This window comes from Nicrophorus vespilloides, unplaced genomic scaffold (assembly GCF_001412225.1).
Source record: "Nicrophorus vespilloides isolate i.1.1-1 unplaced genomic scaffold, Nicve_v1.0, whole genome shotgun sequence".
Taxonomy (NCBI): Eukaryota; Metazoa; Arthropoda; class Insecta; order Coleoptera; family Silphidae; genus Nicrophorus; species Nicrophorus vespilloides.
Genome location: NW_017097500.1, coordinates 120,916 through 143,017, shown reverse-complemented (window position 1 = coordinate 143,017; position 22,102 = coordinate 120,916). Strand labels below are relative to the sequence as shown.

Here is a 22,102-nt window from a genome sequence, read left to right as displayed (position 1 = left end):
ATAGGAATAAATCATTTGTTACCACGGTGTGCATTTATCGATTGGGTTCATTCTACTTCCGTGTGGACATTTGAAGTCTGCAGCAAACATTGGGATGTTTCTCAAAGGTCCGTTAACTCTAAATTTGCTAGGTGCGTGCACGTCCGTCAGAAGCGAGAACTTTAGAGACTCGGGTCTTTCATTTGCGCACCAAATGTTAGCTAATGATAACCAATACATTTGTTTGTCCGTGTAATTCAGTCCGGGTAGTTTCATGTCCGGCCCATACTTTCGCATCCATCTGATGTAACCGATGTACGACGTTTTCGCTCCGCCGAAATCTGCAATGTTTTCATTCACGGTCAGCTCTCCGTTGATCTACAATAAAAACTTATAAAATAATTGGTTTCGTTATATAAATAGATTTTTAACCTTAGAACCATTGATTGTATAACTGCTGTATTGATTTATGATACAATCCTTCTTTTCTTGAAAGATTTGCTCAGCTTCTTTGGACCACCAATTGATCAAATTTCCAGCTTTATCGAACTGATGTCCTAAACCATCGAATCCATGCGATATCTCATGTCCTATAACGCTTCCAATCGCACCGTAATTCACGTACATAGGGAAATGCGAATTGAAGTAATTTCCCTGCAAAATCGCCGCTGGTACGACTTCGGAAAAGTTAAGATTATTACATCATTCTTTATACAATTTAAATTTCAGTATATAATAAATCATCATACAACTCGATACTCTCATAATACGGTTTCCATATAACGAAAATGTGAAAAAGATTGCATTGACAATTTCAATTTGAATAATGTTTTCATAAAACGTGTCATAAATTATGTAATTATGAGTTTCTTATTTCATATTACTCGGTATCGCGTTGACTGTAATTTGCTTTTAAGTTATCTATAATCTCTGTTTTATAAAGCAATAATTACTTATGCTATTTCGATCAATCTTGTAGTATGCGTTTGCCTCTGCAGCGCCCCTTTGTTCTAGCCAAGAGCTTCTATCGACCGGTCTATTCAACATACGAAAATCGAAATCTCTCTGAAATGCCATTTTTTTCAGATTAAGCAGCAAAAAATCGTCAGCATCCTGATCCAGCTATAAAGAAAATGCAAATGTATTATTGAACATTTCCTAACAAAGCATTACCTTTCCAAAAGCGCTATCCAAAATCTCATCATTCATCAATTCATCGGAAAACCCGACATGTTCGTAAACCGCCTCCACCTTCTCAATGGCTTTCATGCGTTCCGTTTCCGGCCAATCGGTTCTCGATAGAATTGTTTTAAACGTACTTTTAATGGATTTGGTCAGAGCTCTTGCTGTATCTCTGGATTTAATATCAAATTTCTTACGAACATATAAAGCGCCAACCAAAATGTTCAACCTAAAAACACACATAAAATAGAATGTAAATGTTAATCTAAAACCAATTTACCCTTGCAAATTTTCAATGCATTCCGTTGATCTGGGTGATTTAGACTCATTGCCTAATATTTTATAATACAGAGTTTGGAGAGAAGATCTAACTGAGGAGTCCAGATATGGAACAACATCGAAAACAGCTCGCCAAAGTAAATAATTTATAATGGTAGTTTTAGGCGTATCCATCAATAATTTTATTAGTTCTTTTGCGTATTTGGGTTCAGTCAAAATAATTTCTGTGTCTTCGTCAATCATCAAATCGATTGGTAGCATAGCCTTCAAGTATCGAAGCCACGGAAATCCGGGAAAGTTTTCATCCAACTGCTTAATCGTAAACAAATTATATAAAGCTGTTATGTTCTCGAATATTTCCGTCGGCGATTTCGTCGCCTGAAAATAAATAAAATGTAATTGCTATTTATATATTCGTGTGTATTTTTCTTATACATTTTGCAATGCAATTTCCAACTGTAAACTGGATTTAAGCTGTTCTTTGTAATCGGGTCCTGCGCCAATTAATTCAACGACATCTTTCATATACGTAAAATAATTATCGACATTTTTATCGCCTATTCCTTTCACCAAAGCATCACGTTTAATCGTCGTTTTTGGAGCTGAAATCTGCAGATCAAATGCTTAATTACAAGATTAATTATTTGTTAGAAATATACCGATAAACTTCGTTTAGTGTTATTCACGTAATCTGTATCCAATGATAAAGTGAAGAAATACTCGGGATAAAAACCGTACTCGTTCAAGGCATAAATTACGTCTTCCCAATTATTCACGTTCTTATTACCAAGCACAGGCCATCCTCCAACATCATCCAAAATCATCTGAATTGTAGTTCTACCGCGTTCATCAATTTTTTCTAAAAAATAAATCTCTCCGCAGTCATTTAAATAATTACTAAAAAAAAGCATCCATGGTTTAAACCTTCATCCATACAATACTTGTAGTATTTTTTTAGATATTTGAAATGCTTCGGGTCTTCATCCGAAATAGGTTCCTCCAAGATCTCCTTCAAGTCCGAATCAGCTTGATGCTTAACTTTGTATAGCTCGTTAATAATATGTTTATCGTCTGGAATAGTGTTATGCCTTGCGTAATTTCCACACGCAAATTCGTAAAAGTCTTCACACGGATCAATACGCTGGTTCATATTCGCCAGATACTCTGCCGCAGTAATTACGCAATCCTTGTGAGTGCATTCCTTGTTGTCCCTAAAGAATTCGAATTCATTCGGTTGGAGGTCATCAAGTGTTGCTGTTTTATTGATTTCTAATTGTTATTAATTAGCATTCTGCAAAAATAATAAGCAACACAAAGAACTCACCAGTGAAATTAATATTATGCACATGTTCTGGCTTCTCCAACAAATTTAAAACTAAAACAAGACAAATTAAACTTTTATAGTTATGACACTTGTATTTTTTTTTCTATTTGTATAAAGAATTATTACACGAATTTAAAAACGCGTACAAGAAACCAGCAGAAACCGCCGCTTTCAGGATGATTACGCTCATGCCGATACAATGCTTATTTGTTCGAGTGTGAAACAAAAGTGTGTGCGAATCCCAGGGAGAAGAGACAATTAAGTTGACGAAATGAAGGATGCAAGATCTTCCTCTCGTAAACTATGTTTTTTTCGTGGAAGGTCAAAGTATGATATTTAAAGTTGAAAATCGAAAATATGCAAAACTTGCAAAAAAAAATGTATATACAAGGACGATGAGACTCCAGAGGCATTCGATAATCGTTTAATTAACGACAACAATTAAGTTTGTTCGTTTACGTAACGTTAATTTAGCAGAAATGCTGCGTAAATCGCAATTATTAAATTTGATGGTTTAAATGCTAACAACATTGTTTATAATCAAATGTCAGTACATGTTGAAATTGAGTGCTGTTCACCAGTAGTAACTTACAATACACACAATAAATATTATAATACAGTGGAACCTCGCTTAACGAGCAAAATGAATTGTATAACGACCGACGTTTCGTATAACGAGTGACGATGAGAAGAGAAGTCCCAGATGCGCGCCTGCTACATCATTTTTAAAACTAGTGTACACATATTTTTGAATATGTTTCACTATACGAGTAAAAATCCGGAAATTTTGGAACAGATTAAACTCGTTAAGCGAGGTTCCACTGTATGTTAAATATAATAAACATTCACTATTTGGTATTTATTATTGTTAAGTGTACAACATGGCATTTCCAAATAACATAATCATCAGTAATCAATAAATCGTTAGTAGTACGACAAAATATTCATTTATATTATTGATCTATTTGATTTATGATTGATATGGTAAAAAAAAGTTATGTAATTATTATAAACATAACTAGTTGGGAATCTACTACTAAATACAGATTATAATAACAAAAAATATTAAAAAAATACAAACCTGTTCCATTCGACAAACTAACACGAACTTATTTTAAACAATGTATTTGTGTATAAAATAACAATAAACGTTACAAAAGCAAAGAATCTAATATTTAGATGATAAATATATTTTCTGTTTCTAACAATATTTAAAGTTAATAATTTTTAATATATTGTGTATAAATGTCTAAAGTCTTCCTGCTATTTGTGTAATTTGTGCCACAGTAAAATTATAATTATAGGTTTTGTTTAAGTTGAAATGACTTTATTAATAGTTGTAACAGTTTAATAAAATCTTTGAATCTTTTCAGTTTTCTCTTAGAACAGGATTCGGCATTTTTAACATATTATTATTTTGTCTTCATTTTCAATTTTACTTTAGAGCCACGTGTAAGTATCAAGGATGCGAAAAAGGCTCGCGAGTCGCACTTTGCCAACCACTTTGTCTTAGGATGTTGTGCATTTATTTCAATGGAAACTTCATTATAATACTCTTTAGCTGCAAAACAACAAAAGTTGACAAAAGTATCATTTTCTGCTATGAAGAGAAAATACAGTGGAATCTTGCTTAACGAGTATCTTGCATAAGGAGCATTTCGCAAAATGAATTGTAAGAAAAATGACTCGCTTAACGAGCGATGTTTCGGATATCGAGTGACGATGAGAAGTCCCAGATGCGCACCTGCTACATCATTTTTAAAACTTGTATGTGTATTTTTAAATATGTTTCACTATACGAGTAAAGATCCTGAAATTTTGGAACGAATTAAACTCGTTAAGCGAGGTAACACTGTAATCAATTACGATGGTACTGAAGTATGCAACCACATATCGCTTTGTTGAAAAACTATTTGCATATACACCATTGCGTTTGTTCAAGTTTGGTTGCCACTCAATAACATTCAATAAATTGGTGGTCTGGTGCTTGCTGCGAACGTCAGCATCAGCTGGCATCAATTTAACATTATAATTTGTTCAATGTATTGTTTAAATGAGTAAATATGAGTTCTGAATTAGATTTGTCTGGTATTGATTTAATTGATAGCAAAGAAGGTATTCTAAATTTAGTGATTAAAAACAAATTAGATTGTCCCTATGATGGTTGCAATGCTTCATTTTCAAAACAAAACAAGTTAACGTACCACATAAGAAGACATAATGGAGAGGTATAATTCTAATACAGAATTACTATTTTCTTAATTACTTTTTCTTTTGTAGAGGCCATACCTATGCACTGCATTTGGCTGCGGGAAATCATACACCAATTCTACACATTTACTCAGACACTGCAGAGACGTTCACAATCCTAATAAACCAAAAGAAACCTTTCCATGTAGCCATGAGGGCTGCACAAAGCAGTTTGCAAATAAATATTCCTTAAAGGTTCATATACGTCGTTTCCATGAGTACAGAGAGTATCCTTTCAAATGTGAAATATGTGATCAAGCATTCTTCAAAGATATTCAATTGCAAAATCATTCTTTCATCCACTCAGGTGTATTGCCTTTTAAATGTGAGATATGCGGCCGAAGATTTGCTACAAACAAAAAATGTAAACAGCACAAAAGTTACCACAGTATTTACTCATGTGACTGTGGTGAAACACTATATCTTTGGCCGGATTTGGTGGCACATCGAAAAATCTGTATTCTAACTATGAAAGGTAACTTGTTGTTGTATTATTGGATAAACAATTATTTCTATGCTGCTTCCAGAATTCATATGTGACATCTGCAAAAAAACGTTTTCTTCTCAAACCAATTTAAACTCGCACCAAGCGACACACAAAGAGATGGCAGAGAGAAAAATATATGCTTGTGAATATGAAGGATGCGAAAGGATTTATTTCTACAAAAATAATTTAAACCATCATGTCACCACATTCCATGAAAAGAAGAAAAAGAAAATCCCATGTCCTGTAGAGGGTTGCAATGCTCAACTTTCTAAAATGGTAATTTATTAAAGTGATTTCATTCATCAAATTATTTTTTTTCCTTGTTTTTTTAGCAAAGTCTTAACTATCATTTGATGTTGCACAAAACTGGCAGGAAGGTAAAAACTGGCAATGGCAACAAAAAGTATTTAAATATTGAGTCTACTGTAAATGAAAGTTTAGTAGATCAAGACCTTGACTATTCTAATGAATCTATAATCAATTCAGAATCAAATAAATCTAGAGAAAGTGATGGGATTAAAGATAATCAGACTAACATAGCGACGCACGAGAAATTTAATAACATCTTGCAGTGTAGAATAAAACAAGAAATTGATTCGGAACCAGAAGAGTATTTTAAACATAGTGAATTTATATATGAAGAAAAAGAACAAGTGGAACATGATGTTTTACAAACGAATAGAACTTTTGAATTTTGCACGGTGAAACAAGAAGTTGATGATTATGCTGAGCAAATCGTCGATGGAACTGGAGATTATTATGATTGCAATGAAATTCTGAATATAAAACAGGAGGTGGAAGACAGTTATTTAGATGTACACATAAAAAAAGAGATTGAGACAGATTACGGGATTTCAGGGAATAAACAAGTAAACGCCAGCAATGAATATGGTGAATTACTGAATTTAAAGAAAGAAGTAACTGATGAGTTTGATTTACAAATAAAGAAAGAAATACATGCAAATTATGAAATTTGTAAGGAATATAATGAATAAATAATTTGTTCATTTAGTCTGCTTCTATTGTATAATATGTTTCATAAGATTATTCGAAAATCAAAAGTTTAGCTAGTAATAACTCAGGTAATTGGATTGGTTGGTGAGAGGTCTCTTATGAATTAACGAATACATGTTAAAATATTAAATAATTCATTTCACTGCAATGATTTAAGTAGATCTTTAATCTTGTTACAATGAAATTCGTTTCACAGCTATTTGCAGTAGAAGATTGCCAGTTTTATCTTATTAAGCGAAATTTGGTTTGGTAAGAAACCAATGCAGTGCAAATAATCAGCAGCTACAATATACTTGTTAATTGTTTAATGTCATGATTCATAATTGCAGTCGCATAGAATTTATAGATATATAAATAACATTTATTAAACCAATTTTATACATAATTGACTGTAATTTACGTAGGAGACATTCTATTAACAATAATAGTAATTCCCGGCCTCTAAGTAATACTAATAAATTTATATTTTCTACTTGTATTAATAACAATACAACATATTTACATAATTAAAAGCGAAGAACAATACTTGTAAAGTGATGTAGCAAACCTTGTTTTTCAAGCAGTTATATTTGTATCCTAAATAAATAAAAGTGCTAAAAATCAATATTTATCTAATTATTAGACATTCATAAAACCCTGTAGTGGATATTTACTATTATTCCTTATAAAAATTGAATGCAAGCAAACAAATATACTTATAGCAGTGAAGATTAGTTTTCTTAACACAAAATTTCATTTAATCACAGCCTTTACTTATTAATATTTGTTTTATGTATTATTTACTAAATCACATATATACATTTTATAATATTAGACTCTCGATAAAATTCAAACTTCAGGTGTTGTGTGATATTTTCAGAATAGACAAAGAACAACACGATGCGCATCCACCTTTGGTTGCCATTGGTCACGTATCAAAACATGTTCAAACTAGTGTAAAAACCATCGTGATAGTCATTTTGAGCACATTATACAGATATTCTGGTAAATCTGAATAATAAAAGTAATCTAATGAACTGTTATTATCACTTTTAAATATGGACAGTGCATCTAGTGATAACGTTGATGAAAGCGAAACTGATTCTAGTGTTGATAAACCACGACGAGCGAAATTGGTGTGTCCACGTGAGGGTTGTAATGCCTCATTCAGCAAACCCAACAAATTAACTTACCACATCAGGAAGCACAATGGAGAGGTTCGTATTATTTTGCTAATAGCTGTTATTAAATAATTTTAAAGGTTAACTTTTTAGAGACCCTTTGTATGTCCTGAGGAAGGTTGTGACAAATCATACACAAACTCAACACATTTACTCAGACACAAAAGAGTTTCCCACTCCAAAGGTAAACCACAAGAAAGATTTCCGTGTACGCATGATGGTTGCCTCAAGGAATTCGCAAACAAATATTCTTTGAAAGTGCATATTGGACGGTTTCACAAGGATAGGGAATATCCATTCAAATGCACACATTGCAATCAGGGCTTCTTCAGGAAAGGACAATTACAAAAACACATGTATATACATACAGGTGTTTTACCATTCGAATGTGACATTTGCAACAAGAGGTTTTCAACAAATTTGGATTGTTCAAGACATAAAAGTCATCATAATGTCTATGATTGTGAGTGCGGCGAAACATTCAATTTTTGGACACTGTTACTTGCTCATAGGAAAATTTGCACCATAAACAATTCAAAAAAAGGTAAACATTCCTATATACACAACATATGTATATTAATAACAATTTCTTTTAGAATTCCCATGTGATACGTGTGGTAAGATATTTTCGAGTTCAGCGATAATGAATAGGCACAAAAAGGTGCATCTGGATAAAAAGGAAAGAGACATATACCCTTGTGTATTCGAGGGTTGTAAAAGATATTATTTCTATAAGAATAATTTGCAGTATCATATCACTACATTTCATGAAAACAAGAAAAAGAAGATTCCTTGCCCAATAGAAGGATGCAAAGTTACACTCTCCAAAATGGTAAATACTTCTATTTTAATCAATTGAAAAAAAAATTAGTAAATGTAATCTTTTTAGCAAAATGTTCACAAGCATGTGTATAATCACAAAAATAAAAAACCAAAGAAAACGAATAGAAATCGAAGAAAGGACGCTGGAAGCATTAAGCACAGTACAGCTCTCAAATTAGCTGGTATAAAGTTACCATATTCAGCAAATATGCATCTCCTCAGAGGGGAACAGTTGAATATAAAAAATACTAAAAGAAAAAATACAACACAAGCTGATGATGATGATGAAGCAGATAGTGAGTCAGATGATGAATATGATGAATTGATGAAGGAAATCAACGAAGGCGCTGAAAATCAATCAAGTGATGATGATAATAATATGGACACTGACAATGAGCTGGAGTCTGACGAAAGTGACGATAACGTTATAGAAGTGATCTGCAATATTAAGGAAACTAATCCAGATATATTAGTTGCCCAACAGTCTTGATTTATATTCAGGTTGTTTTTGAAATAAAGTCACAAGCAAAAAAAAAACTGTTTTAATTTAATTTTGTATGCAAATAAACTGTTGTAATTGTCTAATCTTGTTGCAAATAGCTATAACAAAAAAAATCCTAAGGATTGATTTGTATTTTTCTAATTAAATTATTTGAAATTCATGATTCAACATCAATTTATTTTGTCTTAAACTAACAATATTGTTTTGAAACTTTTTGTATTTGTAGAAAATTGAAGCTACGAAAACAAAACTTATATATTTAGGTTCAGAAATCTTTTTAACTGTATTTTCCATAGTAAACAAACTATTAACTACTTTTTTGTAGTGTGTTATACTTAAACAAGTACAGTGGAACCTCGGTTAACGAACAAAATGAATTGTAAGAAAAGTGACTCGCTTAACGAGGCGACGTTTCGCATAACGAGTGACGATGAGAATGGAAGTCTCGGATGCGCGCCTTCTACATCATTTTTAAACTTGTGTATTTTTGAATATGTTTCACGATACGAGTGAAAATCTGGATATTTTGGAACGGATTAAACTCGTCCACTGTACTTTATATATAATTGTCTATATACAAAAGTTTATATGGAAGTTACTAAAACTAACTACGACCCTTATTATTTGTTAGTTCGTTGAGTTTCGAAGTAGATATCTTTGAATTTGTATTGTATAACTTTGGGTAATAGTGGTAACCTTGGATGAAATGTTGGAAAACTTTTCCACTGGCTTTCGCGGAAACCATGAGGAAACAGATGAGCATAATATGGAAATGATTGAGTGGAGGGAAATGTACTCGGTTAAAATCGTGAACTGCGCCAAAAGTGAACCGCCGACCTGCGCCGACCATTTCAAAAATGTTCCAGCAAAAAACAGATGTACAAATCACTTGTTGGCTTTTCTACATGAGGAAATTGCTCGTAGCAAATCGCAATAGAAGTGAAAGTGTTTCTCCTCATTTGTTTGATATAACCTTTAGTAACAGGCGATTCTGCCTGCCTATAACCACGCGCGCTCCCGTCCTGACGAACTGCTGAAAACCGAAGCCAGAGCTCAAAACAAAATATAGACTCAAGCTCAACGTGCGGAACATGAAAGACGCCATCAATTTTTTGATTCCGATCGTCCAAGACCCATTGAACGACATCACCACCGGTCGCTGCGTCTCGCATCACGTTTCTATGAACGGTTACTATGGATATCAACCGGTTGCTGTTGGTAAAGAAGAGGATTTTAGGCGACCGCCTCAACAGAACCAGACCAACAATTCGCTCGAAAGGATGGAAACCAACTGTGATATGGACATCCAGTTCAACAACTGCATGGAGCCCGAGGAAGATGATAGCAATGCCAAGAGAGAACCGGCGAAACAAGAACCCTTCAAAAGTAGCACCAGGAAAAGGACGCTGATCGATGTTGACAATTGCTCGAGCTGCAAAAAAAGGCGGCAAAACGGTGAGTTCGATTTTCTAACCAATAAATCTTTTCACTTGGCAACATGAAGATGTCGCAAGCGAAAGACGATGATAATTAGTTGATTAATTCTCTCAATCTTAATTGGCTTCACGCTAATTTGCCATATTGTAATCGCGGAAAATTTAAAACCGTAAACACATGCAGATATCAGACAAGAAACGTGTTTTTGTTTATAAACTCACGACCTCCTTATTTACTTAATTCGTTGTCTAATAATTTTAAACACGAATTTGCTCATCCACACTAAATACTTAAACAGTTTCCTTATCTTTCAATAGTTTCAATGAAATGATTCACCTAAAGTAAAATTAGATATGTTATTCTACAAGACTATATTTTTTGTATATTTATTTATCATTATGTTACCAGATTATACAATCATGGTCAGTGTGTTTACACATCTTTAATTTTGTTATAAATGTTGTTGGTAAACATTGCAATAAATTAAAGATAACATTTTAATATTCCAAAATATTTCCACAAGTATTTTATTTTATAATAATAATTATGTGGCTTCTATTCTTATTTTCATAGTTCAGATATTTAATAATTACGTAAATGAATTATTATATTTAGTTATATGTAGTTTTACTAATCTCCTGTAACAAAATCAGGTGGCGAAGTTGGGGTACCGAAATGTTGATAATAAAAAAAAAATCCGATTCTAAAATGTGTATATAGAAATTTATAAATATATGTAGTTACTAAATGTAGTATAAATAGACTTGTTGTAGTTTTGTGGGTGACGTGTTTTCAATAAATAAAATTTGCGTAATGTAATGTTAGAGTAGTCGGTAAAACAGTAGTTATTTAAACCATTTCTTTCAGATCCCGTCCTACCTCACCCTCAACAAGAGCAACAAACTACTTATAATTGCGATCATGTCAGGAAACCTACACACAATATTCCAGACATATCTCGTTGCATGATGGGACACTATATATAATAGAAAAAATGTAGATTTAGTTTGTTATTTGTTCAATTATTATTTTTCTTCTTTTGTAAAAACGTTATACAATAATAATTCAATGTTTTTTTTTTCCTCGCTTTGTTTCTAGAAGGAAAACCGCGAGGATCTAATCAATTAGGAAAATTAGAATTAGTTGAGGAATTATTAAGGGAAACCCATGGTAGTTGTTTGCATCATTGGCTGGGCCATGAGTTCTAAAATAAAATAAAAATAAATAATCTTTACTGTAATTTTGGATACCGTTGATCAGCATCCAAATTTATTATTTTCCTGTGCGTTTATTAATAATATTATTTATGTAGTTACCGATACTTACGTATGATGTTCTGATTGTTAAAATTAATGTACTTTTAATATTTTTATATTAATAAATGCGTTACTTTCTATTCATATATATATATATTTCTTTTATTACAGTTTACATTTAAATATTTGATGAAATTACCTCTTCCTCCAATTTATCTCTTTCTTATATTTAAAAATGCTCGGGCCCATCTAATCCAATGCTTTTTTTATCTAAAAAAAATTAAAAGTTTACATACATGATCTTTAATATCATAATCATAAAAGAATAATTATTAAAAAAACATTAAATTAGGTACACATTTTACTTCTAATATAATGTACCTTTACTAGGCGTATTAGATCTGGAATTGCTGTGAGTGGTCAACCGTGTTGGAACTTGGTCCAAACCTTGTTCGACAAACTCAACATCGGACTGCAAGCAAACAAAATAGTCTAAAAATGTATTCAAAAATTTATAACGTTACCTCTGTGTTCATCACTAAATCCAGTTTCGGGGTATCATTGTCATCCGTTAAAACCTGAAATTAAACAAACGTGAAACAATGCTGGTCGCTGTATAAATATATGTAATTTATAAGTACTTGTCCAGCAATGCTGCTTGTACTGCGTTCTAAAGCTATATTTAAAACCCCACCGACAGCGCCTTCATCCTCTTCAATTTCAATACGGCTTTGATCGGCTTCAGCCAAATCTCCATTTTGCATTTGAGGTCCTGCTTCTTCGTTCAACGGCATTTGCATATCGTAGGGATTCATGGGAAGGCATTGTTCCATGCTGTCTCCACCTTCACTTATGTTTTCACGCATCAACCGAATCAAAGATATTTCACCGCGAAGTAAATCTTCAACTGTTTGCAGCACGTTTAACCTCACGTCTTGTACCCTATAAGCAAATTGTAAATAGTAATAACATTATTATATTTATTTATATATTACTTTTTTCCTCGATAATGTTCCAAAGCTTCAGTTAATAAAGAGGCAAAATGTTTTTGGATCAAACCATCTTTGCTGTTTGTATTAACAAATATTGCAGAAAAAGTCGATTCTACTAAAGTATCCCTCAAAGCGTGTACCAAACTGTCTGAGAAAATATCTTCATTATGATTATTCAGGAATGACAGTACTTCCGCTAAATGTTCTGGGCTATTAGTCTCAACAGCTTCTTGCTGCAACATAAAGCGAACTGTAACAATGTATTATATAATAATGATCAAGTACCAACATTTATAAGCGATTTAGGCCACATAAAATTTCCTAGGTCGAAGAATTCGCTGGCAGCTTGATTGTCGTTCTCCAAGTTTTCAGTTTCAATCGTTGGAATTTGAACCTGCCTTGTAGCTCCAGTCGATGAACCAGGCGAGTTGATTGAATTACTAATTACCGATTGGATTGACTGAAGCGTGCGTCTTCGCAGCGGATCTGAACTAATCAATTGCAGATCTCTGAATAGCTGTATCAAGAAATGCGGCCTTCCTTGGTTTGCAGATATGAGGGAAGCAACTTCTTTATAAACGTTTTCTCTCAATTCTTCAAACAATTTCGATCTAAAAATAATTACGTAATTTAATATTTATAAGATTAAATATATCATTGACAACTTACTTTGGAGAATCATTTGGTGATCGAGCATCGTCGTGCCATTCATTACGATTCCGCCGATTGGTCGGAACGGTATCTTTAAAGGTATCATGAGATTCGAAGGAAGTATTGCCGTACACATTGCTCAATGTAGAGAAGCCAGTATTACCGAAATCTAGAGGAAAATCATTTGTTTTCTGGTTTACATTTAAAACATCCGGCGGGACGGCGCTTGCTACTCCAACACTTGAATTACTACGCTGTCGAGAGACGTTAGCCCTGAACCTTCCAGGAGTATTTTCCAAAGAGACCGAACCACCAGGGACGGATTCCTGGCTCTCCGTATTTTGTTTTTGAGTCGGTTGAGAAAGTGCCAACGAGAGTCCTTGTAAACTGGTATTCGATCTATCACCGAACAAGGTGGATGCATTTTGCAAGCCTTCGGTATTCTTTGTCGATAACAAATTTTGACGGGAATAGCTAAAACAAAAACGATGTAACGCAACAAGATTAATAAAAGTCACAAAAAAAATACAAATTTTACTTAAACTCACCTCAATTTTTAAATTCAAAACAATAAAGTACATTCCGAATAATAATGGGTTGAGAGAGATAAATTAAGAAAAAAAGGATCTTTTGTTAATTAAGTTACACTGAGAATAAAATAAATATGCAAACAAAATTTTGAATCGCACAACAACAAAAAAAATAACAAGTAGAAACACGACAACGAAAAAAATAGCAAAACGAAAATCGGAAGTTGCTGCTAAAATAATACATTTTATAGCAATTTATATTAAAAAAAAATATATTGCTAAATCAAAATGAAACATATATAATTAAATTAAGTTTATAAGAATACATTGCATGTAAAATTATCAAATTGTTTTAAATTATTTTGTTTACAGTATCTGTTATTAATGAAATGATTTGGTTTAAATTAAAGCTGAAAAATAAAATGCAAAAAAAAGACGTTGAGTCTATTTGATTTCTAGGTATATGTATTTTTCATATTTTTTCTTATTATAATTGTATTCTATTACTTTTTTAGTACATATTTTTGTGTAAAAAAAATCTTTAAATTGCTATAAAATGTATGTAAAACGTATTGCAACTTACCTTCTAAAATTGTCCCAATAATTGTTGGCACGATTTCCAGGTGCAACTTGGTTGTTTAGGGCTTGGCCGTTCCAGATTTGGGTGGGCGGTGGCGGCGGATGATGCAAGACCGCGTTGTTACCGTGAGGCTGTTCTCCGCCTCCACCACCGCCACCCGCTCCGGTATTCTGATTATGATTATGGACAGCCGAGCTGTTACTGTTATTCAAAGCGCTATCTAAAATCCGTGCGTTCTGTACATTACAATGGTTTGCATGGCAAGCATGGTCCATGTTAGTTTGGGAACAATGAGCATGGTTGAGGTTCGGCATTGAAGCGCCAATTGGATTCATTTTTGGATGTTGGAAACTTGGCGACCTGTTGTACAGATTGTTTGTTCCAGATCCAGTTGGGAAAAGGTAAGGGTATTGAGTATTCGGATCAAATGGAAGATTCTGGTTACGTTCCTGCATCTGCAAAATTATCCTTGTTATAAAAGTATTTAAATATCGTATGTTATTACCATATTGACCGTGTTGCGTAATGAAGATAGTTCTCGTTGCTGAAGCCAAAGCATTTGACAACATTGATTCAAAGTGTTTAGCATAAACGCTTGTGTCTGCATATTATTAGTGGCCAACCAGTTTTGATAGTTTCCTGGATCCGATGGCGAGAACGGTGGCATTGCAGGAAAGGCGTGACCTTCTCCAGGTTGGACGACGTTGAGTGCGTTCATATTATGTGCACTGGGTGATGTATATTGTCTAGGCTCTGAATATACTGGCGATGGAGTAAGATTGTTACGAACTTGTATATTGGGTTGGCTTTCGTTAGATTGTTGATCCAACATAGAATCACAAACGCTGCGAATCAATTCCAATTGTTTTTGCATCTAAAAACAAGTTTATATCACCATAGTTGTCTTTAAAATACATATTTGTGACGTTAAAAATTTACAAAATTGTACGTGCCGAGAGTGAATCATGATTTTTAAAGAAGATATTAAAGATAATGTTGACTTGTGGTATAAACTAAGTATGGAACATTTGAATAAAGGATTTCGTGAGCCACAGTACGATACTTTCAGGAATGACAAACCCGTCATATTCAAAACTGTATCGGATTCAAATTTACGGTAATACCATAAATACCTGCTTCTTATTGGCCGCTTCTGTATTTGCATTCGATCGACTACGGTTTCTTGGATACGCAGGAGTTGCAATAGACGGACTGCGGATACTTCGATCTGAAGTGGCATGCAAATATCCAGATTCCTGCGAAACTTCAATCCTGGGCTCTTCGCTCCTCCGTTTAGTGTAATTTGAAGTGGGATATATAAGAGATGGCATCGGTTGAATGGCAGCAGGCGTGTCAGCATATTCATTCATATCATCCTCAGGACAATCATCACTGAAACTAAAGTCATTAATAAAAATATGAGCAATTACATAAGAATGTTTTACCTTGAATACCTATCATTTGCTTGGGGCATGGGATAGACATTTGAAGGAACCGGATGCCAAGAATTCGTAGATCCTTCATACAAGGGGATACTGCTTGCCCCCACATCAGATTTACTTTCACTGTTTACATCGCGATTCAAGTTCGAAGTTGCAGCTTTAGAAAAAAAAAACAACAAAATTTATGATTTGAATATTCGTAACGTGAATGAAACTTACATTTACTCATGAAAACTTCTAATTCCCTCTTCTGTTTCTCGCGCGATTGTGCTTGAAATATGTGTTCTCTCTCATTTGCATTCATCGACTTCTTATTAACCTGCTTATCCTTCACATGCCTCTCGTTTGAAGAATGCCCTTGAGACTTATTTTCAACATGTCTTGAATTAGATCGGACATCGTTCTGAATCAAATTATCGCTTTTCGAACACATGCGCCAAACTTGATCCTCGATATCAGACTCGTTAATATTTTGAGTATCCAACGAATTCTCTGTATTTTGAACTACATCCAGCATATCCTTAAGTTTCGATAGCTGATCCTTCATGTTCACAATCATTTTGACACGGCTACCCATTTCGTCTTCATCGGACTCTTCATTCATGTTCTGCAATTGAAGCACCAATTGGTCGACTTTCATTTTCTTATTTTGCAATTCCATCAATTTGCCTTGAAGTGCGTTGTGCTCTGCCTGTATTTGAGCGTCGCGATTGTCGAGCATCTGTATCAATTGATTTCGATTGTCATTGCCATCACGCATCTGTAAAATTCTACCCTGCAGAGAATCAACGTGATTTTGATATTGATCGGGTGGTGGTGCCAAAGACACTTGATTCTTAGTATTTAATGTTTTGAGTCTCTCTTCCAATTCACGATCCATGTCAGTTTGATTTTCATTATAATTCTTAGAGCTCGCACCCGAATTTGAAAACGCATCGAATCCATCTGTCGATAAACCGTTTAATGCTAACGTTAAACCATCCGTCTCCTGATTCATATTCCTTGCGACGGTGAAACCTTTCATCAGCTTTTCTTGGGCCAAGCGTGCTTCCCTCAGTTGACTCTCCACATTGAGTTGTGAATGTAGGAGAAAATTCTCCTGTTCTTTGAGCATCATCATCTCCCTTGTTGCTTCCTCCATTTTGTTTTCCAATTCCTTTTTACTTATACCTGAAGCTGCTGGTTCTAAATCGCAATTCTCTGGCAACTAAAAAAAAACAATATATTAATTATTTCTAAACTTTAAAATTTTGCAAATACGTGATTATAAACTAGTGTTTTCTGTCAAATTGAATCTAGTTATTGGAATGTTTTATATTATATTTCAGTTATATTTCAGATATGAATATTTAGAATAAATGTGATTCCATCATTAAAATCTAAACATAAAATATAATAATCATATCTAAAACAAACTTTAAAATAGGTAAATCAAATGATATCAATTTAAAATCCACTTTTATACATATAATGTAAAGCATGAATATTAGTTGAGCAAAAATAAAATCACACTAAACAATAATGAATGATTTAAAATGTTAATGCACACACACGCACACACTTTCAATCAATCACCTTTTCTATATTATTATTGTCCTCATCATCAATCTCAGACAACAACACAACTAATTTGGCCTCACTATCAAGAAGGTCTTTAACCATTTGTTCTAAATGATTTTTGTCCATTTCTTCTTCATTAGACTGAATAAAAATTGTGTTTTGTAACTTATATAATTGAATAAAAGAGAATTGTGTAACTCAATGTTTGAATTAAGTATAATTACATTAATTTAATTACCTGTTCATCAGTGTTCTTCATATTGCTCATTAGTGAAGAGGTGATCCTCAAGTATTCCTGGATCTGGCCCAATTTCGCCTCAATTTGTTTTTTGTCTGGATACTTTGCAACATTATCACATTTTGGTGCTGCCCCACATGAATTCCTCCTTGAATTTGTTGCACTTGTGTTTGGAGTTGAGGTACCATTTGCTGGTTGGATTCAAAAACGAATTATTAATATATTCTCGCAATTGGCACATGCAGCCATAATATATACAAACTAACATGTGATAGTTCCATTTTGTCTAACTGAACTCTCGGAATCCATCGGTGCAAAATACTGAGGGTTTCTACTTGGGTTCCTGTACTGTCTCGTGATGAAATTGCAGTCTCTGCCCTTTAATAAACAGATACACACGCCTTTAATTGGCTAATAATAGACACTATATTTTTAGCATAACCAAAAAACGTCAATCGCAGAGTATTATGTTAAGTGTGTTCTAAATTAAGAATATTTACAGTAGTGAAATGTTATTTATAATTGACTGACCAAATTGTTGGAGAGAACATTGGAACATCTCTCATTCTGAATGGGAGGTCTCTGTGATGTGTTTGTGATGTTCCTCTGTTTCACTTTGGGCACTGTTCCAGTGCCTTTTTTTATGTAGAGTTTTCTGTGTTCATCGGACATGGTTTTTATGCTCTAGCTGCACCGGATTCAAACAGAATTTCTCAAGAAAAGCAGTTGCCTTCAGAACTTTATTTCACAGCCACCATATGTATTCACATTTATTAAAACAATACTGCATGTACTTATTATATCTTTTTCAGAAAATTATGGTTTACTTCATACATATTAATCATATTTAATGATTAACATGTTTTTTTTTTACTATTAAAAACAAAAGAAGCCAATTTGCTTCATTCATCTGACATTTAACAAATTGCTTACAGAAACCTGTTTTATTCCTAATTAAATCCCTACATGGACGTACTGCAATAAATAATTTAATTTAAATCTATAATTGAATAAAACTACAACAAATATTCAACATTATATTCGTATTAATTAAAACATCTATTAATTGTTGATCAATATTATATAATACAATGATTCCATTCCGTACATTAAATAAGAAATATATATCTTTTGGTTACACCACTGCTGTTGTCATATTTTCAACTTAGTTGAAATTATTACCACTAGGAGAATGCATTTATATAATATTTTAAAACATTATTTTATGAATATGAATGATGAAACTGGGTTTATATCTATATGTACATCACATAGGTTAAGTTATGTGCCAATAAATCGTAAATGTATATTAATTATTGTAAATTTACTTTCTTTATTTGAAGGAGAAAAATTATTGATTGAATGAAACTGAATATGAGATTCCCGGCAACCGGCACGTCAGATTTTTAAATAAACAAGAAGTGTTAATTATGATAATAATGATGAAACTGTTGTTGTTTATGTTATTATCCCATGTGTTAGTGGATGGAAGAAAGCCAAACGTTTTATTCATAGTTGTGGATGATTTAAGGCCATCAATTAAAGTTTTTAATGATGATAATGCATATACACCTAATTTAGATATTCTGGCACAGAAAAGCTTCATATTTCATAACGCATTTGCACAAGTATTTCTACTCTATATAATAATAATTATTATAATGTAATTTTTTATTATATTATAGCAAGCACTCTGTGGTCCCAGTCGAACTTCTTTCTTAACCAGCAGAAGACCAGACAGCTTGCATTTATATGATGTCCATAGTTATTGGAGACATACAGTTGGAAACTTCACAACAATCCCACAACATTTTAAAGAGAATGGTTACATGACCCATTCAATTGGAAAAGTTTTCCATCCTGGTGTTGTATCCAATTACACAGATGATTTTCAATACAGTTGGAGCTTTAAGCCCTTCCATCCAGTCACAGACAAATACAAGAACAGCAGAGTTTGTGTTAACAGGTACGGTCATAAACAGGCAAACATTGTTTGTCCTGTCAGAATTGAAGACCAACCAAAGGAAAGTCTGCCTGACATTGAAACTTTAAATGCTGGATTGAAATTCTTGCAAAGGAAATGGTCAAAACCTTATTTTCTAGCTGTCGGATTTCAAAAGCCTCATATACCATTAAAATACCCAAGAAAATATTTAGATTATCATCCATTGAATAAAGTGACTTTACCTAAAAATAGACAGAGACCTTCAGATTTGCCAAACGTGGCTTGGAATCCATGGTTGGATGTTAAATCAAGAGATGATGTTGCTGCACTCAACATTTCATTTCCATTTGGAATGATGCCTGATAATTTTTCTTTGCTTATTAAGCAAAGCTATATGGCAGCAACAACTTATATTGATGATCTCATTGGGAAATTATTAACAGAAATAGATGATAATACTATTGTCGTAATTTTTGGAGATCATGGTAAAGTCTACATGTAGATAAACAAATTTGATAATCTTTATTTTTAAGGATTTTCTTTGGGCGAACATGGCGAATTTGCAAAATACAGTAACTTTGATGTAGCCACAAGAGTTCCCTTAATAATACACGTTCCCAAATGGACGGAAACGTTAGTACAATCTAAAGAGTTAGTCGAATTGGTTGATTTGTTTCCAACGTTAGTTGATTTGACTCAAATCTCACCAAGTTTAGATACATGTTCTGAGAAGGAAACTAAATTATGCACAGAGGGTATAAGTCTTGTACCTCATATGATTGATTTGATTAATAATAAAACTGAGAAGGTTTTGCTAATACATAAGTGATTATAAAATACAATTGAAAATCTTCTTTCAGGTGAGGAAGAGAGCAATTTTCACACAATATCCCAGACCTGGGATATATCCAAGCATTTATCCTAATAGCGATCAGCCTAAATTAACGGATATTCAAATAATGGGGTATTCGATCAGAACATCACTATTCCGGTATACAGAATGGGTTGAATTTGATAATAGTTTATTTTTACCCAACTGGTCTAAAGTATATGCTATCGAATTATATTGCCATCAGTTTGATAAGGCGGAAAATATCAATTTATCAAACAGGCCGCAAATGAAGCATATTATGAGACGTCTTAGGAAACAACTGATTCGTGGCTGGAGAGATGCAGTTGATAACTTTTGAAGATGAACACTTATAAATTTGAATTAAAAATATTTTTATTTAATTATAGTTTTTATATAAATTTATTATTAATTAATCTGTTACATAATTTTTTTCTGCAATTCACTAATTTATATGTTACATGTATGTATAAATTAATATTTGAAATTGTGAACATTTGGTTGCATAACTTGTTTGTTTATATGTATTCTTTTACATTACCTTTGAATAATGTAGTATTTGTGTCAATGATGTAATTTATGACGGATAATAGAAAACAAAGAAAAGAATCAATATATGGATTTGCTATAGATATTTGAGGATATTTTTTTATTATTGTTGTTTTGATTGGAAATTTCAAGGATATATCTTAATTAATATTAACGAGCTTTTTATATAACATATGTCCTAGTTATAACATTTATAATTGACCTTAATGATACGTAAAAAAAAAGCAAACAATTATTGAGAATATGGCAACAATGTTTGGATGTTCCACAATTTTATAATTGAAAAAGTAAGTTAATTTAAATGCATTAGGTAATGTTTGTTGGGAAAGATTGTAGTTTCCGTGGTAAAATGTATTTTAAATCTTTGGCAAAATAGCAAAATCCTATTAAAAATAGCGAAAAAAAAATCCCATCCCCACCTGCCCCCACCTTTGTTATGTCTCAAGCCAATCAGCTGATTTATGTTGTGACAGTTTGTGGGTGCACAACAGAACGGACATTCTCATCTATTTACATATTGATTTCAACGAACCATTTGCATCTAATCAGTATTTCCTAATCTAATCGTAAGAAAGGGCATTTGCAATATTATCTTTTGGAAGTTGTGTCGTCAATTTCCGAAGCGGTTGGTGCGTGCGCGAATGTATGTTGATTTTTCCTGCTCTTCTGTAATCGTACGGGTGTTTCGAAACAAACAAAAATGACGTCACGTGCAGTTTTCTGTCATTAAAAATGACGCAGTAGTTGAATTAGAAAAATGTTAAATTTCTTATAGATGAAAAGAGTTTTTCAAGCAAATTAGTTCGCAAAGTGTTTGTGCGACCATCGCCCTTGGTCTCAGCCAAAATTCATGTGCTGTCAGCTACCAGGAAGAGTCACAGACCCCTTTTGCCTTTGTCCTTCACCTTGATGCTTATTTTAATTCCACACCCTTTGTTTCACCACAACATTATATAAATAATCATTCCTTACATTATAATTACAGTTGTCCTAAAAATAAAAGAAGGTAATATTGATGCATGTTGTGAAATCAATGTAGTAAGGAGTATTTTTAGTGTCTATCTATCTTTCTT

At 33.0% G+C, this 22,102-nt stretch overlaps 7 protein-coding genes across 16 annotated transcripts in view; 5 read left to right on the top strand and 2 right to left on the bottom strand.

Moving 5' to 3' along the window:
• Positions 1-4: 4 nt before the first annotated feature.
• LOC108560258 (membrane metallo-endopeptidase-like 1) lies at positions 5-2,954 on the bottom strand. The gene is made up of 10 exons (XM_017917721.1): positions 2,891-2,954; positions 2,765-2,815; positions 2,360-2,709; positions 2,100-2,318; positions 1,876-2,049; positions 1,442-1,818; positions 1,153-1,390; positions 933-1,101; positions 412-656; positions 5-357 (listed from the first exon to the last, which is right to left on the bottom strand). The coding sequence occupies exons 1-10, from the start codon at positions 2,952-2,954 to the stop codon at positions 19-21; spliced, it is 2,226 nt and encodes a 741-aa protein (XP_017773210.1). The 3' UTR covers positions 5-18.
• A 1,786-nt stretch (positions 2,955-4,740) lies between these two features.
• On the top strand, positions 4,741-7,119 carry LOC108560265 (transcription factor IIIA-like). Its single transcript, XM_017917728.1, has 4 exons — positions 4,741-4,992; positions 5,045-5,489; positions 5,542-5,777; positions 5,834-7,119. The coding sequence occupies exons 1-4, from the start codon at positions 4,828-4,830 to the stop codon at positions 6,494-6,496; spliced, it is 1,509 nt and encodes a 502-aa protein (XP_017773217.1). The 5' UTR covers positions 4,741-4,827; the 3' UTR covers positions 6,497-7,119.
• Positions 7,120-7,367: 248 nt separating this feature from the next.
• LOC108560266 (transcription factor IIIA-like) lies at positions 7,368-9,048 on the top strand. The gene is made up of 4 exons (XM_017917729.1): positions 7,368-7,711; positions 7,769-8,219; positions 8,272-8,507; positions 8,565-9,048. Exons 1-4 carry the CDS (start codon positions 7,553-7,555, stop codon positions 8,985-8,987), a joined length of 1,269 nt encoding a protein of 422 aa, XP_017773218.1. The 5' UTR covers positions 7,368-7,552; the 3' UTR covers positions 8,988-9,048.
• A 789-nt stretch (positions 9,049-9,837) lies between these two features.
• LOC108560271 lies at positions 9,838-11,832 on the top strand. 2 transcript variants are annotated; one of them, XM_017917744.1, is made up of 2 exons: positions 9,838-10,454; positions 11,535-11,832. In XM_017917744.1, the coding sequence occupies exons 1-2, from the start codon at positions 10,091-10,093 to the stop codon at positions 11,642-11,644; spliced, it is 474 nt and encodes a 157-aa protein (XP_017773233.1). In that variant the 5' UTR covers positions 9,838-10,090; the 3' UTR covers positions 11,645-11,832. The 2 variants fall into 2 exon arrangements, with proteins under 2 accessions (XP_017773233.1, XP_017773232.1); XM_017917743.1 differs by lacking the exon at positions 11,535-11,832 and adding an exon at positions 11,304-11,481 and having other exon boundaries at positions 9,847-10,454.
• On the bottom strand, positions 11,827-18,531 carry LOC108560270 (pericentriolar material 1 protein). 7 transcript variants are annotated; one of them, XM_017917739.1, is made up of 16 exons: positions 18,217-18,531; positions 17,952-18,063; positions 17,686-17,876; positions 17,463-17,612; positions 16,107-17,094; positions 15,891-16,044; positions 15,579-15,843; positions 14,960-15,319; positions 14,449-14,900; positions 13,354-13,809; positions 12,974-13,295; positions 12,688-12,917; positions 12,334-12,634; positions 12,217-12,270; positions 12,074-12,164; positions 11,827-11,962 (listed from the first exon to the last, which is right to left on the bottom strand). In XM_017917739.1, exons 1-16 carry the CDS (start codon positions 18,355-18,357, stop codon positions 11,922-11,924), a joined length of 4,308 nt encoding a protein of 1,435 aa, XP_017773228.1. In that variant the 5' UTR covers positions 18,358-18,531; the 3' UTR covers positions 11,827-11,921. The 7 variants fall into 7 exon arrangements, with proteins under 7 accessions (XP_017773228.1, XP_017773224.1, XP_017773225.1 ...); XM_017917735.1 differs by having other exon boundaries at positions 14,951-15,319; positions 18,217-18,530; XM_017917736.1 differs by having other exon boundaries at positions 14,951-15,319; positions 15,579-15,837; positions 18,217-18,530.
• A 505-nt stretch (positions 18,532-19,036) lies between these two features.
• On the top strand, positions 19,037-20,822 carry LOC108560267 (iduronate 2-sulfatase). Its single transcript, XM_017917730.1, has 4 exons — positions 19,037-19,313; positions 19,371-20,115; positions 20,164-20,438; positions 20,491-20,822. The coding sequence occupies exons 1-4, from the start codon at positions 19,116-19,118 to the stop codon at positions 20,818-20,820; spliced, it is 1,548 nt and encodes a 515-aa protein (XP_017773219.1). The 5' UTR covers positions 19,037-19,115; the 3' UTR covers positions 20,821-20,822.
• A 643-nt stretch (positions 20,823-21,465) lies between these two features.
• The window catches only part of LOC108560272 (breast carcinoma-amplified sequence 3 homolog), a 5,249-nt gene continuing 4,612 nt past the window's right edge, over positions 21,466-22,102 (top strand). For all 3 annotated transcript variants that reach the window (XM_017917745.1, XM_017917746.1, XM_017917747.1), the window contains exon 1: positions 21,466-22,035. The gene's annotated coding sequence lies outside the window, so the exon portion shown is untranslated. The remainder of the gene's footprint in view (positions 22,036-22,102) is intronic.